This window comes from Pseudorasbora parva, chromosome 1 (genome assembly GCF_024679245.1).
Source record: "Pseudorasbora parva isolate DD20220531a chromosome 1, ASM2467924v1, whole genome shotgun sequence".
NCBI lineage: Eukaryota > Metazoa > Chordata > Actinopteri > Cypriniformes > Gobionidae > Pseudorasbora > Pseudorasbora parva.
Window position 1 is genome coordinate 70,881,068 of NC_090172.1, and position 17,659 is coordinate 70,898,726.

Genomic DNA, 17,659 nt, shown 5'->3' on the forward strand with positions numbered 1-17,659 from the left:
ATGGTTTAGCTGACCCTCACTGTGGATGGCGTTAGGGTTTAGCTGACCCTCAGTGTGGATGGGGTTATGGTTTATCTGACCCTCACTTTGGATGGAGTTATGGTTTATCTGACCCTCACTTTGGATGGGGTTATGGTTTATCTTACCATCACTTTGGATGGGGTTATGGTTTATCTGACCCTCACTTTGGATGGGGTTAGGGTTTAGCTGACCCTCACTGTGGATGGGGGTTAGGGTTTAGCTGACTCTCACTTTGGATGGGGTTATGGTTTATCTGACCCTCACTTTGGATGGGGTTATGGTTTATCTGACCCTCACTTTGGATGGGGTTAGGGTTTAGCTGACCCTCACTGTGGATGGGGTTAGGGTTTAGCTGACCCTCACTGTGGATGGGGTTATGGTTTAGCTGACCCTCGCTGTGGATGGGGGTTAGGGCATCTTGTGCAATTAGGGCATTTAATTGTGGGGGTTAGGGCATCTTGTGCAATCAAACCGCTGCAAATGATCCAGAACGCTGCAGCACGTCTTGTATTCAATGAGCCCAAAATGGCTCATGTCACACCTCTATTCATCTCTCTGCATTGGCTACCACTCGCTGCCCGGATCAAATTCAAAGCCCTGACTCTTGCTCATGGATCTTCCACAAGCTCAGCACCCGCATACTTCGACTCACTCCTACGCGTCTACACACCCACCAGAAGCCTTCGCTCAGCTAATGAGCGAAGGCTTGTGGTACCATCACAGAGAGGCATGAAATCCCTCTCTCGAACTTTTTCTTTCATTGTTCCGGGTTGGTGGAACGATCTTCCGTCCTCCATACGCACAACAGAATCACTAACTTCATTCAAAAGACAGGTAAAAACTCATCTCTTCCATGAGCACTTAATCTTACATAAAAAAAAAAAAAATTATAAAAAAAAAAATTCTTTCCCCCTCTATTTCTCCTTTCTTCTTTCCTTTTCTGGTCTTTGCTACTCTGAGCAGTGTACAAATCTTAGTATTTAGGGCACTTTTTGTGTTTCGTTGCCTCTTCTTGACGGATCGCTTCCTGTTCTCCTGAGTTGTAAGTCGCTTTGGATAAAAGCGTCTGCTAAATGCATAAATGTAAAATGTAAATGTAAATGTTAGGGTTTAGCTGACCATGACCCTCAATGTGGATAAAAGCATCAGCTGAATATTACTAACCATTCTGTGGTTTTGGGGAGATCTGTATTGATTTGAGACTGGAACAGACGTCACCTTCCTGAAATGACAAAAGTAAAGAAGCCTTAGTTCCGACGGCACACACACACACACAGCTCCTTTACTCCACCCATTCCCCCTCTGAGTGAAGGGTGAGGGGAGGGGCGATGTTAAGGAGCCGTAAACGAATGGTGAGGGGACGGGTGGAGTAAAGGAGCCATGAGTGAAGGGTGAGGGAACGGGTGGAGTAAGGAGCCGTGAGTGAAGGGTGAGGGGACGGGTGAAGTAAAGGAGCCATTAGTGAAGGGTGAGGGGACGGGCGGAGTAAACGAGCCATGAATGAATGGTGAGGGGACGGGTGGAGTAAAGGAGCCGTGAGTGAAGGGTGAGGGAATGGGTTGAGTAAAGGAGCCGTGCGTGAAAGGTGAGGGAACGAATGGAGTAAAGGAGCCGTGCGTGAAGGGTGAGGGGACGGGTGGAGTAAAGGAGCCGTGCGTGAAGGGTGAGGGGACGGGTGGAGTAAAGGAGCCGTGAGTGAAGGGTGAGGGGACGGGTGGAGTAAAGGAGCCGTGCGTGAAAGGTGAGGGAACGAATGGAGTAAAGGAGCCGTGAGTGAAGGGTGAGGGAACGAATGGAGTAAAGGAGCCGTGAGTGAAGGGTGAGGGGACGGGTGGAGTAAAGGAGCCGTGCATGAAGGTTGAGGGGACGGGTGGAGTAAAGGAGCCGTGAGTGAAGGGTGAGGGGACGGGTGGAGTAAAGGAGCCGTGCGTGAAGGGTGAGGGGACGGGTGGAGTAAAGGAGCCGTGAGTGAAGGGTGAGGGGACGGGTGGAGTAAAGGAGCCGTGCGTGAAGGGTGAGGGGACGGGTGGAGTAAAGGAGCCGTGAGTGAAGGGTGAGGGGACGGGTGGAGTAAAGGAGCCGTGCATGAAGGGTGAGGGGACGGGTGGAGTAAAGGAGCCGTGCGTGAAGGGTGAGGGGACGGGTGGAGTAAAGGAGCCGTGAGTGAAGGGTGAGGGGACGGGTGGAGTAAAGGAGCCGTGAGTGAAGGGTGAGGGAACGGGTTGAGTAAAGGAGCCGTGCGTGAAAGGTGAGGGAACGAATGGAGTAAAGGAGCCGTGAGTGAAGGGTGAGGGAACGGGTGGAGTAAAGGAGCCGTGAGTGAAGGGTGAGGGGACGGGTGGAGTAAAGGAGCCGTGCGTGAAGGGTGAGGGGATGGCCGGAGTAAAGGAGCCGTGAGTGAAGGGTGAGGGGACGGGCGGAGTAAAGGAGCCGTGAGTGAAGGGTGAGGGAACGGGTGGAGTAAAGGAGCCGTGAGTGAAGGGTGAGGGAACGAGTGGAGTAAAGGAGCCGTGAGTGAAGGGTGAGGGAACGGGTGGAGTAAAGGAGCCGTGCGTGAAGGGTGAGGGAACAAATGGAGTAAAGGAGCCGTGAGTGAAGGGTGAGGGAACGGGTGGAGTAAAGGAGCCGTGAGTGAAGGGTGAGGGTACGGGCGGAGTAAAGGAGCCGTGAGTGAAGGGTGAGAGAACGGGCGGAGTAAAGGAGCAGAGAGTGAAGGGTGAGGGAACGGGCGGAGTAAAGGAGCTGTGAGTGAAGGTTGAAGGGACGGGTGGAGTAAAGGAGCCATGAGTGAAGGGTGAGGGGACGGGCGGAGTAAAGGAACGCGTGGAGTAAAGCAAATGCACCAGCTGCTTCAGGACGTCCCGGACGGCATCACTGAGTCCACGCTGGTGCATCTCGAAGATCACTTCCGTCACATTGACACAATCTGAGAACAGAGAACAACACCATAATAAACTACTGGATTCAAATTAAAAATAAATATTTTTATTACGAATAAATAAAATATAAAATAAAAAATACTACTAAACTAAATTAATTACAATAAAAAACATTAAAACAAATAGATTACATTTGATTGAATTAATTAATTAATTAATTAATTAATTAATTAATTAATTAATTAATTAATTAATTAATTAATTAAATGATAATCATATTTGGCATCTAAAAGATTGAAAATAAATAAACTAACAAATTTGATTAAAATAAACAAAAATTATTATAAAAAAATAAATAGTGTTTATTTAAATAAATAATAAAGTAATGCATTTGATTTTAAATAAGTAAAACTGACAAAATAAATGCATTTGTATTTAAATAGCTAAAACAATTTAATTGCGGGCAAATTATAAATAAAACTAGATTTAAATAAAAAAAGAAAAGTAGTGTTAAAATAAAAAACAAAACAGTAAATAAATGATTGAAGTTAGATGTAAAGGAGCATTTAATGAGCATGAGGGTGATGTTCCTGACCCAGGAAAGTGGGTCTTCTGTGGGGTTCCTGATGCCAGCAGCGCCTCAGGAGCTCCAGCAGACCCTCCAGGCCTTCGGTCTCACTGCAGTCAATCAGGGTCAGGTCCGGCCTGTCCCCCTGAGGGATCCGAAACCGCACCAGACTGGACACGGCGCCTGGAACACACACCCATAACCCATGAGACTGGACACACACACACACATGAGAATAGACACACACCCATGTGGATGGCAATGAAAGAGTGGCTCGAGGACGCTTACCGCCATATGGTTCCTTCCCGGTGATGATGGACCACAGCAGGACGCCATAACTGCAGAGCGAAGCATTCAGAAGACACACTCAGACGTTTTAGAAGACAAGTCATGTAAACACAGTAGAGACTCCACTGTGTGTGTGTGTGTAGTTTGTCTGATACCTGTAAACATCGGAGGCTTTGCTGGCCTTGTAATTGACAGACTGCAGCGCTTCAGGAGGCATGTAGCTCAGCGTCCCGCCCTCATCCTCACCTGCATCTGCCCCACACCTGGAGATGCTCCGAGCCACTCGGGACAGGCCGAAATCTGTGATCTGCAGGACGAGACAAACACAGAGGCTGACAGAGATCTGAATCCTAGAGGGAAAATCAGGACAATCACATCCTGAATCTGACCCAGGCATTTATCAGCAGCTTAAGAAACGTCATGACATGAGCCTCAATCATTCTGACCATCTGAGAGCCTCAATCATTCTGACCCGTCTGAGAGCCTCAATCACTCTGACCCGTCTGAGAGCCTCAATCATTCTGACCGTCTGAGAGCCTCAATCATTCTGACCCGTCTGAGAGCCTCAATCATTCTGACCCGTCTGAGAGCCTCAATCATTCTGACCGTCTGAGAGCCTCAATCATTCTGACCCGTCTGAGAGCCTCAATCATTCTGACCCGTCTGAGAGCCTCAATCATTCTGACCGTCTGAGAGCCTCAATCATTCTGACCCGTCTGAGAGCCTCAATCATTCTGACCCGTCTGAGAGCCTCAATCATTCTGACCCATCTGAGAGCCTCAATCATTCTGACCGTCTGAGAGCCTCAATCATTCTGACCGTCTGAGAGCCTCAATCATTCTGACCGTCTGAGAGCCTCAATCATTCTGACCCGTCTGAGAGCCTCAATCATTCTGAACGTCTGAGAGCCTCAATCATTCTGACCCGTCTGAGAGCCCCAATCATTCTGACCCGTCTGAGAGCCTCAATCATTCTGACCCGTCTGACAGCCTCGATCATTCTGACCCGTCTGAGAGCCTCAATCATTCTGACCGCCTGAGAGCCTCAATCACTCTGACCCATCTGACAGCCTCAATCATTCTGACCTGTCTGACAGCCTCAATCATTCTGACCCGTCTGACAGCCTCGATCATTCTGACCCGTCTGAGAGCCTCAATCATTCTGACCCTTCTGAGAGCCTCAATCCTTCTGACCCATCTGTGAGCCTCAATCATTCTGACCCGTCTGAGAGCCTCAATCAATCTGACCCGTCTGAGAGCCTCAATCAATCTGACCCGTCTGAGAGCCTCAATCATTCTGACCGTCTGAGAGCCTCAATCACTCTGACCCATCTGTGAGCCTCAATCATTCTGACCCGTTTGAGAGCCTCAATCACTCTGACCCGTCTGAGAGCCTCAATCATTCTGACCCGTCTGAGAGCCTCAATCATTCTGACCCGTCTGAGAGCCTCAATCATTCTGACCCGTCTGAGAGCCTCAATCATTCTGACCCGTCTGAGAGCCTCAATCATTCTGACCCGTCTGAGAGCCTCAATCAATCTGACCCGTCTGAGAGCCTCAATCATTCTGACCCGTCTGAGAGCCTCAATCATTCTGACCCGTCTGAGAGCCTTAATCATTCTGACCCGTCTGACAGCCTCAATCATTCTGACCCGTCTGAGAGCCTCAATCAATCTGACCCGTCTGAGAGCCTCAATCAATCTGACCCGTCTGAGAGCCTCAATCATTCTGACCCGTCTGTGAGCCTTAATCATTCTGACCCGTCTGAGAGCCTCAATCATTCTGACCCGTCTGAGAGCCTCAATCAATCTGACCCGTCTGAGAGCCTCAATCATTCTGACCGTCTGAGAGCCTCAATCATTCTGACCCGTCTGAGAGCCTCAATCATTCTGACCCGTCTGAGAGCCCCAATCATTCTGACCCATCTGTGAGCCTCAATCATTCTGACCCGTTTGAGAGCCTCAATCATTCTGACCCGTCTGAGAGCCTCAATCATTCTGACCCGTCTGAGAGCCTCAATCATTCTGACCCGTCTGAGAGCCTTAATCATTCTGACCCGTCTGACAGCCTCAATCATTCTGACCCGTCTGAGAGCCTTAATCATTCTGACCCGTCTGAGAGCCTCAATCATTCTGACCTGTCTGACAGCCTCAATCATTCTGACCCGTCTGAGAGCCTTAATCATTCTGACCCTTCTGAGAGCCTCAATCATTCTGACCGTCTGAGAGCCTCAATCATTCTGACCCTTCTGAGAGCCTCAATCGCTCTGACCCATCTGTGAGCCTCAATCATTCTGACCCGTCTGAGAGCCTCAATCACTCTGACCGTCTGAGAGCCTCAATCATTCTGACCCATCTGTGAGCTTCAATCACTCTGACCGTCTGAGAGCCTCAATCATTCTGACCCATCTGTGAGCCTCAATCATTCTGACCGTCTGAGAGCCTCAATCATTCTGACCCATCTGTGAGCCTCAATCATTCTGACCCGTCTGAGAGCCTCAATCACTCTGATCCGTCTGTGAGCCTCAATCATTCTGACCGTCTGAGAGCCTCAAACATTCTGACCGTCTGAGAGCCTCAATCATTCTGACCCGTCTGAGAGCCTCAATCATTCTGACCGTCTGAGAGCCTCAATCACTCTGACCCGTCTGAGAGCCTCAATCATTCTGACCCGTCTGAGAGCCTCAATCATTCTGACCGTCTGAGAGCCTCAATCACTCTGACCCATCTGAGAGCCTCAATCATTCTGACCCGTCTGAGAGCCTCAATCATTCTGACCGTCTGAGAGCCTTAATCACTCTGACCCGTCTGAGAGCCTCAATCATTCTGACCCGTCTGAGAGCCTCAATCATTCTGACCCGTCTTTGAGCCTCAATCATTCTGACCCATCTGTGAGCCTCAACCATTCTGACCCATCTGAGAGCCTCAATCACTCTGACCCGTCTGAGAGCCTCAATCACTCTGACCCGTCTGTGAGCCTCAATCATTCTGACCCATCTGAGAGCCTCAATCATTCTGACCCGTCTGAGACCCTTTATCATTCTGACCCATCTGTGAGCCTCAATCACTCTGACCGTCTGAGAGCCTCAATCATTCTGACCCATCTGTGAGCCTCAATCACTCTGACCGTCTGAGAGCCTCAATCATTCTGACCCATCTGTGAGCCTCAATCACTCTGACCGTCTGAGAGCCTCAATCACTCTGACCCATCTGTGAGCTTCAATCACTCTGACCCGTCTGAGAGCCTCAATCACTCTGACCGTCTGAGAGCCTCAATCACTCTGACCCATCTGTGAGCTTCAATCACTCTGACCCGTCTGAGAGCCTCAATCACTCTGACCCATCTGTGAGCCTCAATCATTCTGACCGTCTGAGAGCCTCAATCATTCTGACCGTCTGAGAGCCTCAATCATTCTGACCCTTCTGAGAGCCTCAATCACTCTGACCGTCTGAGAGCCTCAATCATTCTGACCCGTCTGAGAGCCTCAATCATTCTGACCGTCTGAGGGCCTCAATCATTCTGACCGTCTGAGAGCCTCAATCACTCTGACCCGTCTGAGAGCCTCAATCATTCTGACCCGTCTTTGAGCCTCAATCATTCTGACCCATCTGTGAGTCTCAACCATTCTGACCCATCTGAGAGCCTCAATCACTCTGACCCGTCTGAGAACCTAAATCACTCTGACCCGTCTGTGAGCCTCAATCACTCTGACCCGTCTGTGAGCCTCAATCATTCTGACCCATCTGAGAGCCTCAATCACTCTGACCCGTCTGTGAGCCTCAATCATTCTGACCGTCTGAGAGCCTCAATCATTCTGACCCGTCTGAGAGCCTCAATCATTCTGACCGTCTGAGAGCCTCAATCATTCTGACCCGTCTGAGAGCCTCAATCATTCTGACCCGTCTGAGACCCTTTATCATTCTGACCCGTCTGAGAGCCTCAATCATTCTGACCGTCTGAGAGCCTCAATCATTCTGACCCGTCTGAGAGCCTCAATCATTCTGACCCGTCTGAGAGCCTCAATCATTCTGACCCGTCTGAGAGCCTCAATCATTCTGACCCGTCTGAGACCCTTTATCATTCTGACCCGTCTGAGAGCCTCAATCATTCTGACCCGTCTGAGAGCCTCAATCACTCTGACCCGTCTGAGAGCCTCAATCATTCTGACCCGTCTGAGAGCCTCAATCATTCTGACCGTCTGAGAGCCTCAATCATTCTGACCCGTCTGAGAGCCTCAATCATTCTGACCCATCTGAGAGCCTCAATCATTCTGACCCGTCTGAGAGCCTCAATCATTCTGACCCGTCTGAGACCCTTTATCATTCTGACCCGTCTGAGAGCCTCAATCATTCTGACCGTCTGAGAGCCTCAATCATTCTGACCCGTCTGAGAGCCTCAATCATTCTGACCCGTCTGAGAGCCTCAATCATTCTGACCCGTCTGAGAGCCTCAATCATTCTGACCCGTCTGAGAGCCTCAAACATTCTGACCGTCTGAGAGCCTCAATCATTCTGACCCGTCTGAGAGCCTCAATCATTCTGACCGTCTGAGAGCCTCAATCACTCTGACCCGTCTGAGAGCCTCAATCATTCTGACCCGTCTGAGAGCCTCAATCATTCTGACCGTCTGAGAGCCTTAATCACTCTGACCCGTCTGAGAGCCTCAATCATTCTGACCCGTCTGAGAGCCTCAATCATTCTGACCCGTCTTTGAGCCTCAATCATTCTGACCCATCTGTGAGCCTCAACCATTCTGACCCATCTGAGAGCCTCAATCACTCTGACCCGTCTGAGAGCCTCAATCACTCTGACCCGTCTGTGAGCCTCAATCATTCTGACCCATCTGAGAGCCTCAATCATTCTGACCCGTCTGAGACCCTTTATCATTCTGACCCATCTGTGAGCCTCAATCACTCTGACCGTCTGAGAGCCTCAATCATTCTGACCCATCTGTGAGCCTCAATCACTCTGACCGTCTGAGAGCCTCAATCATTCTGACCCATCTGTGAGCCTCAATCACTCTGACCGTCTGAGAGCCTCAATCACTCTGACCCATCTGTGAGCCTCAATCATTCTGACCGTCTGAGAGCCTCAATCATTCTGACCGTCTGAGAGCCTCAATCATTCTGACCCTTCTGAGAGCCTCAATCACTCTGACCGTCTGAGAGCCTCAATCATTCTGACCCGTCTGAGAGCCTCAATCATTCTGACCGTCTGAGGGCCTCAATCATTCTGACCGTCTGAGAGCCTCAATCACTCTGACCCGTCTGAGAGCCTCAATCATTCTGACCCGTCTTTGAGCCTCAATCATTCTGACCCATCTGTGAGTCTCAACCATTCTGACCCATCTGAGAGCCTCAATCACTCTGACCCGTCTGAGAACCTAAATCACTCTGACCCGTCTGTGAGCCTCAATCACTCTGACCCGTCTGTGAGCCTCAATCATTCTGACCCATCTGAGAGCCTCAATCACTCTGACCCGTCTGTGAGCCTCAATCATTCTGACCGTCTGAGAGCCTCAATCATTCTGACCCGTCTGAGAGCCTCAATCATTCTGACCGTCTGAGAGCCTCAATCATTCTGACCCGTCTGAGAGCCTCAATCATTCTGACCCGTCTGAGAGCCTCAATCATTCTGACCCGTCTGAGAGCCTCAATCATTCTGACCCGTCTGAGACCCTTTATCATTCTGACCCGTCTGAGAGCCTCAATCATTCTGACCCGTCTGAGAGCCTCAATCACTCTGACCCGTCTGAGAGCCTCAATCATTCTGACCCGTCTGAGAGCCTCAATCATTCTGACCGTCTGAGAGCCTCAATCATTCTGACCCGTCTGAGAGCCTCAATCATTCTGACCCATCTGAGAGCCTCAATCATTCTGACCCGTCTGAGAGCCTCAATCATTCTGACCCGTCTGAGACCCTTTATCATTCTGACCCGTCTGAGAGCCTCAATCATTCTGACCGTCTGAGAGCCTCAATCATTCTGACCCGTCTGAGAGCCTCAATCATTCTGACCCGTCTGAGAGCCTCAATCATTCTGACCCGTCTGAGAGCCTCAATCATTCTGACCCGTCTGAGAGCCTCAATCATTCTGACCCATCTGTGAGCCTCAATCATTCTGACCCGTCTGAGACCCTTTATCATTCTAACCCGTCTGAGAGCCTCAATCATTCTGACCCGTCTGAGACCCTTTATCATTCTGACCCGTCTGAGAGCCTCAATCATTCTGACCCGTCTGAGAGCCTCAATCATTCTGACCCGTCTGAGATCCTTAATCATTCTGACCCGTCTGAGAGCCTCAATCATTCTGACCCGTCTGAGACCCTTTATCATTCTGACCCGTCTGAGAGCCTCAATCATTCTGACCCTTCAGAGAGCCTCAATCATTCTGACCCGTCTGAGACCCTTTATCATTCTGACCGTCTGAGAGCCTCAATCATTCTGACCGTCTGAGAGCCTCAATCATTCTGACCCATCTGAGACCCTTTATCATTCTGATCGTCTGAGAGCCTCAAACATTGTGACCTTTTCTCATAATTATAAATTGTGTGTAATTTTATATTGTCATAATTATTACTGTAATACTTTCTGTCATTATTTTAAACTTTTAATATCATAATATCGACCTTTTAAGTAAAAAAAAAGGTTTGCCGTCAATGCTAATATATTATTATATATATATATATATATATATATATATATATATATATATATATATATATATATATATATATATATATATATATATATATTTTCAATCGGTTTATTGTGCATTTTCATAAAGCACTAAAATAAATGTGTGTGATAAATGTGTTCAGTCATAAGCTTGACTTTATCTCAGAATTATGACTTAGTAATTAATTTGTTATTAACATAATTTGTACTTTTTTAATTTCTCATGATTTAAATAATTAAAGTTTGGCATCGATGGTGATATTTTCCTTTATATTTCCCCCAGATTGTTTAGAGTGGTGAAGCTGTCTAGAGCGTGTCATGTGCGCTTGCCTTGGCGTCGAGGCTGGCGTTCAAGAGCACGTTGCTGGGCTTCAGGTCCAGGTGCAGCAGAGGCGGACTCAGCTGATGGAGGAAGTTCATTCCCAGGCCGATCTGATGAGCCATGCGGAAGGCCAGAGGCCATGGAGGAGGGCCGGCTAGAGTCTGCAGAAGCTCAGCCACCGAGCCATTCGACATAAACTCCATCACCAGCCCAGACTGAAGCGGGAGCAGAGGCACACCCACACGGCCCTCATACAGCCCAAAGATCCGGATGACATTGGGATTTCCTCCCTGGAACATCATGCTTGCTTCTCTCTGGATAGAGGATTCAGACCTGCTCAGAGCAATCACAGAGGAGATGATAGAGTCTGTCTCCTCAGTGTGAATATAGTTATTCAGTAGGTTCACTCCATATGGGGCAAGTTGTGACAGTGGAAACCTGCTATTTAATGACACGGACTACGAAGAACTGGGGAAGGGATGTAGTTGCTAGTAAATTAATTCATTCAATTAATTATCTCTGACTTTGTATTGCATGAGGCGGAAGCCAATAAGACGTGAGGCTCCAGCAGGAAGGTCAATTTTGGAATCATGGCACTCAGTATGCCTACATGTGGAGTGAACATTTGATCAAATATCCAAATGTCAAATGTATATATGATATTTCAATTGCTTTTTGGGTCAACAGCTTATAAACACTTCTGGGTTTTTGAGCTTGTTTTCTGCACAACTTGTCACATATCAGCTTTTAGACATTGTTAACCCTCTTGGCAGCACGGTCGAGTTTACTCGACAAGATGCGTCACTGAATAAAACAGATGATTTTGTCAAATAGGGTGTCAAATTTCATTCAACCTCCCCTCCACTAGATGGTAGACATGTTGTACTTCATCCCTGACTCATACAAACATCATGATTCTATACAAAATATACAAGCAAGAGCGCATAGAATCAGTGCAAACAAAAGCGGAGCTGATGTGCGAGTGAGCTGTTTTATCAGAGCATTGTTAACGTCAGCGAATATTTGCATTAGATTATTATTACTATTATTATGTTCTAATGGCATCAATAAAGCTTACCCGCAATGAAGTGTTGGGTCTTCTATTCGCGGACCCTGATTCTGAAGGGAAATATGAGATGACGGTGATTCTGAAAGTGAAACTAAACCTAACACTAAGCAAAAATGGTGAATCATTTGCTCAATGTAGATGGTCCTTTGCCCAAGGTCAGTGGTGGGAATAATGTTTCCCGGGGTCCCAGTGTTCATCGCGAAGTTAGCAGGTTTGTTAGTGTTGGGAACGAGGTGGCCGCGGGAGATTTTTGCCGCGCTCACCATGAAGCGCGCGTCCTCACCGCACGCCTCTCCGCGATCGCAGCGACAGTATTGTGGTGGAGACTTTATCTAACGCCACTGGGTATGTTAGAAGAGGTCGAAGTATTCATTAGCAAGTTTGAGGGCAACGTGGAGGCAGGGTGGGCAGTCAAAATGACAAAAACACACTCGTGCACACTCGGCCGTGCACATTCAGCGGCGCGTGAGGCAGATCTGGACGCGAGCAGACGCGCTGTGACACGGGGCAGAGGGGCTATTATGCATAATATATAATATATATGTGCCCTATATATGGAATCCGAGTGCCTACTGTATGTAGTAAATGGAAAATCTCTACAGCAAAAGGCAAACCGCTACATGCATTCGGTTTGTTTCTACCATTTATTAGTAATGATTCACACAGTTTGTTAACTATTTACTATTTACCTGAACATTCAGTATTGTGCAATATAGCACACCGAAGGTGAGGGACCTTTTGGGGGGAAAGAAGTGCTGCATTTTATCATTTAAACATGTGGCTTTTCATGAAAATTCTATAATCCAAGATTGCCCCCACGTTATGACGTCATAATATGCAAATTAGATGGGAAAATGTAATCTCTACATAAACTTAGGGTCCTCCTTAATATTTCTCTAATTTGCAGAAAGTTTCCCTTTTATCACTTTTAAGATATAGCCTTTTGAAATTAAGATGTCAAAATCGAACATTTTAGGAAAAAACCTCTGGCGCCTAAAGGGTTAATGGAGAGAGGTGCTTATGTCAAGCAATTCAGGCAGATTGAAAATCTTCCAAATAAACTATTTTGGGAAAGATAAAACTGCTATCAATTTTGCTTCACATTCTGACTCTTGGCACAAATCTTGCCACCTGAAGTTTAAAGCGTATGAAAGCGACAAAGACAAAAGTATAGAAGGCTATTGAATCTGGAGATGGAAAGCCAATGAAACGCCAATGACTGGATGTTCAAAAGATTCTTATTCTGTAAGGGTGGCATAGATCAAGCTGCTCTCCATGCCTCCTGTTGCGAGTTTTGCGAGTGCGACACATACGAATCTGTCTCTTCAGTAGTTAACCTAAAAACTACAGGCTACAAACTTTTTTGGGTTTCCATCCAAATCTCTCTATAAATTACATTTGGTGCAAAATGCAGCTGCTCGAGTTATTACCAAAACTTTCATTTCTAAACACATTACCCTGATTTTACAAAATTGCATTGTCAACTGCCAATTTAGGGGACCCAACCCTACTTTAGTTATATAAAGGGTCATAAACATACAACCCCAAATCAGAAAAAGTTGGGACAGTTTGGAAAACGCAAATAAAAAAAGAAAGTAGTGATTTCTAAATTTACTTTGACTTGTATTTCATTGCAGACAATATGAACACAAAATATTTCATGTTTTGTCTGGTCAACTTCATGTCATTTGTAAATATGCATCCTTTCCTGTCATTCAGACCTGCAACACATTTCAAAAAAAGTTAGGACAGGAGCAATTTAGGGCTAGTAATGAGGTGGATGGGCCGAGGATCGCCAGTTTGCCAACAAATACGTGAGAAAATTATTGAAATGTTTAAAAACAATGTTCCTCAAAGAAAGATAGGAAGAGATTTGGATATTTCACATTCAACAGTGCATAACATAATTACAAGATTCAAGGAATCTGGAGGAATTTCAGTGCGTAAAGGACAAGGCCGCAAGCCTAAGCTGAACAACCGTGGTCTCCGATCCCTCAGGCGGCACTGCATCAAGAATCGTCATTCATCTATAAGCGATATCACCACATGGGCTCAGGACTACTTTGGCAAACCTTTGTCAAGTACCACAATACGTAGTTACATCCACAAATGCCAGTTAAAACTGTACTGTGCCAAAAGGAAGCCTTTTGCATCCTGCATTGAAGCATCCTGGCCAAATTTGCCCATTGGCCCCTGTCCATCATGGCCTCCTAATAATCCCCATATCCTGATTGGCTTCATCACTCGGTCTCCTCTCCACCAATCAGCTGGTGTGTGGTGAGCGTTCTGGCGCAATATGGCTGCCGTCGCATCATCCGGGTGGATGCTGCACATTGGTGGTGGTTGAGGAGATTCCCCCCTTCTATGTAAAGCGCTTTGAGTGCCTTGAAAAGCGCTATATAAATCAAACACATTATTATTATTATTATTATTATTATGTTAACAGTGTCCAGAAGCGCCGTCGACTTCTCTGGGCTTGGAGGCATCTGGGATGGACCATCACACAGTGGAAATGTGTTCTGTGGTCAGATGAATCAGTATTTCAGGTATTTTTTTGGAGGAATGGACGCCGTGTGCTCCGGACCAAAGAAGAAAAGGATCATCCAGACTGTTACCAGCAACAAGTCCAAAAGCCAGGGTCTGCCATGGGATGGGGTTGTGTCAGTGCCCTTGGCAAAGGTAACTTGCACTTCTGTGAAGGCACCATTAATGCTGAAAAGTACTTAAAGATTTTGGAGCATAATATGCTGCCTTCAAGAAGATATCTTTTCCAGGGACGTCCATGCATATTTCAACAAGACAATGCAAAACCACATTCTGCACACATTACAAAGTCCTGGCTGCGGAGGAAGAGGGTACGGGTACTTGACTGGCCTGCCTGCAGTCCCGACCTGTCTCCAATAGAGAATGTGTGGCGCATTTTGAAGCGCAAAATGCGACAACGAAGACCCCGTACTGTTGCCCACCTTAAGACTTGTTTGCAGGAAGAATGGGACAAAACTACACCTGAAACACTTCATCACTTGGTGTCTTCAGTCCCTAAACGTCTTTTGAGTGTTGTGAAAAGGAATGGCAACATTACAAAGTGGTAAATGCTTTACTGTCCCAACTTTTTTTGAAATGTGTTGCAGGTCTGAATGACAGGAAAGGATGCATATTTACAAATGACATGAAGTTGACCAGACAAAACATGAAATATTTTGTGTTCATATCGTCTGCAATGAAATACAAGTGAAAGTAATTTTAGAAATCACTTCTTTTTTATTTTATTTGCACATTCCATATGGTCCCAACTTTTTCTGATTTGGGGTTGTAAATAAACATAAAATGTTAACTTCATTTTATTAATTTGAACAGTTTATCTTGTGCAGGAGCTTGAAAATCGAAGTTTTTAAAAGCAGATTTAATTTATAATATTCTTCTAATATAACATGATAAAGTTTTTTTTTTTTTCAAGGACTCATTGGCCAAAATAACACTATATACCCTAAGAAAACACCATGCAAAATTTGGTGCTTTTATCAACTCATTAACAGTATTTTCACTGTCACTGGACTACCAGGCTTAAGGGGTCATATAATGCCATTTTTGTACAAGTTAATATGATTATTTAGTGTCCAAATTAAAACTTTGTAATATACTTTAATTAAAATTTTTATTTAGTATTCTAAGTAATTACTCATTTAACCCATTTAACCTGTTAAGCTGATTTCTAAATTTTGAAAAAAATCCTAAGAAATGTATACTCAGACTAAAACAAATACAGTTTGTGAATCCTTTGCACTAAAAGCATAATTATGGTCTCATTTGAAAGCAGACACCTGGCAGTTTACTGTAAAGTCAAAATGATAATATTTTTTATAATAAAAAAAAGCTATAATAAGCTTCAAAGTTTTGTAAAGTTATTAGAAATTTATTTGTATGATATATCTTTATGAAAATAAAATTGAAGTGGGCCTTGGAGAAATCTAGAAATGCACTACAGCTAAAGCCACAAGTCTGACCATGTTATATTTCAGATCTGAAGATGATCAGTCTAAAACTCTGAATTTTATTAAACGTTTTACAAGATCGTTTGATGTGATTTTATTTTGAGATATCGCTGAAATATCAACTGATGTTTATTGCCACATCTCAGCTTTCAGTCGCTGTATTGCCTCTATTGTTTAGAGGTGCAAACTGCCCCATTCAGTTTGTCTCCCCGGCATTCACACTTATGCGGACTGGTTATGGCTCAAATTATTATTCTTTTGTCTGCATTATAATTACTAACGATTCTCTATTCAAACTGTTCTATTCAAACCTCATTTCTAAATCAAACCTCTCACTTTACCCTCACTGAGACTCTATTGAATGCATTTCGTCCAAATAAGCATTTCAGTAGTTTTACATTTAGAAAATGTTCATAAAAATAAAGTATTTACTCAGTGGCAGGTGCATCTAGGGCAAGCTAGCATGTTAGCTTAGCACACCAGCAAAACAACAATTTATACGATTAAAATCATGTTTTATTCAAAACTTGCTTCATATCACTTTATATTTTATATGTAGAGTGTTTTATATAACAATATGTGATCTCATATAGCTTCGGGTCAAAAAATCTGACAGAAAATATACAATGCTAAAAGCTATGTGGAATAGCATTGCATTATAAATATCATCTATTATGAAACCACCCAGCATGGCATAAAGAACACAGACCAACCATATATTGCCGCGATTGTGTGTTTATTGTCTTAAAACGTGTCTATCTGCATAAAATAGCGATCTGACGATCCCAGGGAGCTGTGTGGATATGTCCATATGTCAGATACTTCCTGAATGTCACATGGTGTGTCTGTTCTTCATGTGTTCCCCATGGGGTGAATTTTCAGTAGTACAGCTTTCCAGCGCCCTCCGGCTGCCAGAATGAATTGAAAACACAGCATAACACAGTCTACTGCGCTCATAATCACACATCCGCGGATTTTGGATAAAGATTGAATAAATAATACTTCTCTGTATAGAAATTTGACTCAAACGTGTGAGAATCTATCAATATTTCTCCACATCTGCACACTTTTGAAGTAAAAGCCCTGAGGGAAGTTGTTTTGTCGAGTGTCTTCATGACGACCAAGGAGGATTTTTTTATGAATGGGAGCAAATGACGCGCATATTACAATCAAAAGGTAGCGACGCCCAAGATCATATTCATAACTCCTGGCACATATTAACACATTACGGTCATTATAAGACTTTGAGAATAAAACAGAGGTAACAAAATTAAACTTTAGTCTTAGATCTTTTTAATGATGTATAGTTTGTCAAGGTAATTACTTACATCTGATAGTAATTTTGAGCTAATTTAACCTCTTAACCCTCGCCCTGTGCTGAGAAATAAATAAAAAAATGACATACCCCAAATAAAAATGTCTGCAGCTCTTAAACCCTATGGTCTATATCCATAAAAGTGGTCTTATTTTAAACTAGACACTTTAAATTATGTTACCCAAAAGTCATAATAACTCAAATAGTATAGGGACAGATTAAAACAAGGGGAAATATGCATGTAAGTGACTCACGTTTTTATTTTTTTATTATTCCCTTATGGAAAAAAATATTAGATTTTAATTTTTATGCCCTGAAAATAACCTAAATATAAAACTGAATGTCTGATCATGCTTTGATTAAAATTTGAGGACGATTCTCTCAAAAATGTAGCTTCTGTAAGCTTTTATGTCAAAAAAGACTGGGGGTCCTTTCAATAAAGTCCAATTATATTAGAACATTTGTGTAATAGTAAAGAGTAGTTTTTATTCAAATAAATCTGCAATAAACTGCTAATTATAATGCATTTGCA

At 44.7% G+C, this 17,659-nt stretch overlaps 1 protein-coding gene across 1 annotated transcript in view; it reads right to left on the reverse strand.

Annotated features, from left to right (window-relative positions):
* ripk3 (receptor-interacting serine-threonine kinase 3) overlaps positions 1-17,659 on the reverse strand; it is a 34,459-nt gene that overhangs the window by 15,163 nt on the left and 1,637 nt on the right. The window contains exons 2-7 of the mRNA XM_067447681.1: positions 10,760-11,084; positions 3,912-4,063; positions 3,757-3,806; positions 3,496-3,651; positions 2,865-2,947; positions 1,186-1,243 (exon numbers count right to left, since the gene is read on the reverse strand). Of these exons, the coding sequence (XP_067303782.1) occupies positions 1,186-1,243; positions 2,865-2,947; positions 3,496-3,651; positions 3,757-3,806; positions 3,912-4,063; positions 10,760-11,084 (824 nt within the window). The remainder of the gene's footprint in view (positions 1-1,185; positions 1,244-2,864; positions 2,948-3,495; positions 3,652-3,756; positions 3,807-3,911; positions 4,064-10,759; positions 11,085-17,659) is intronic.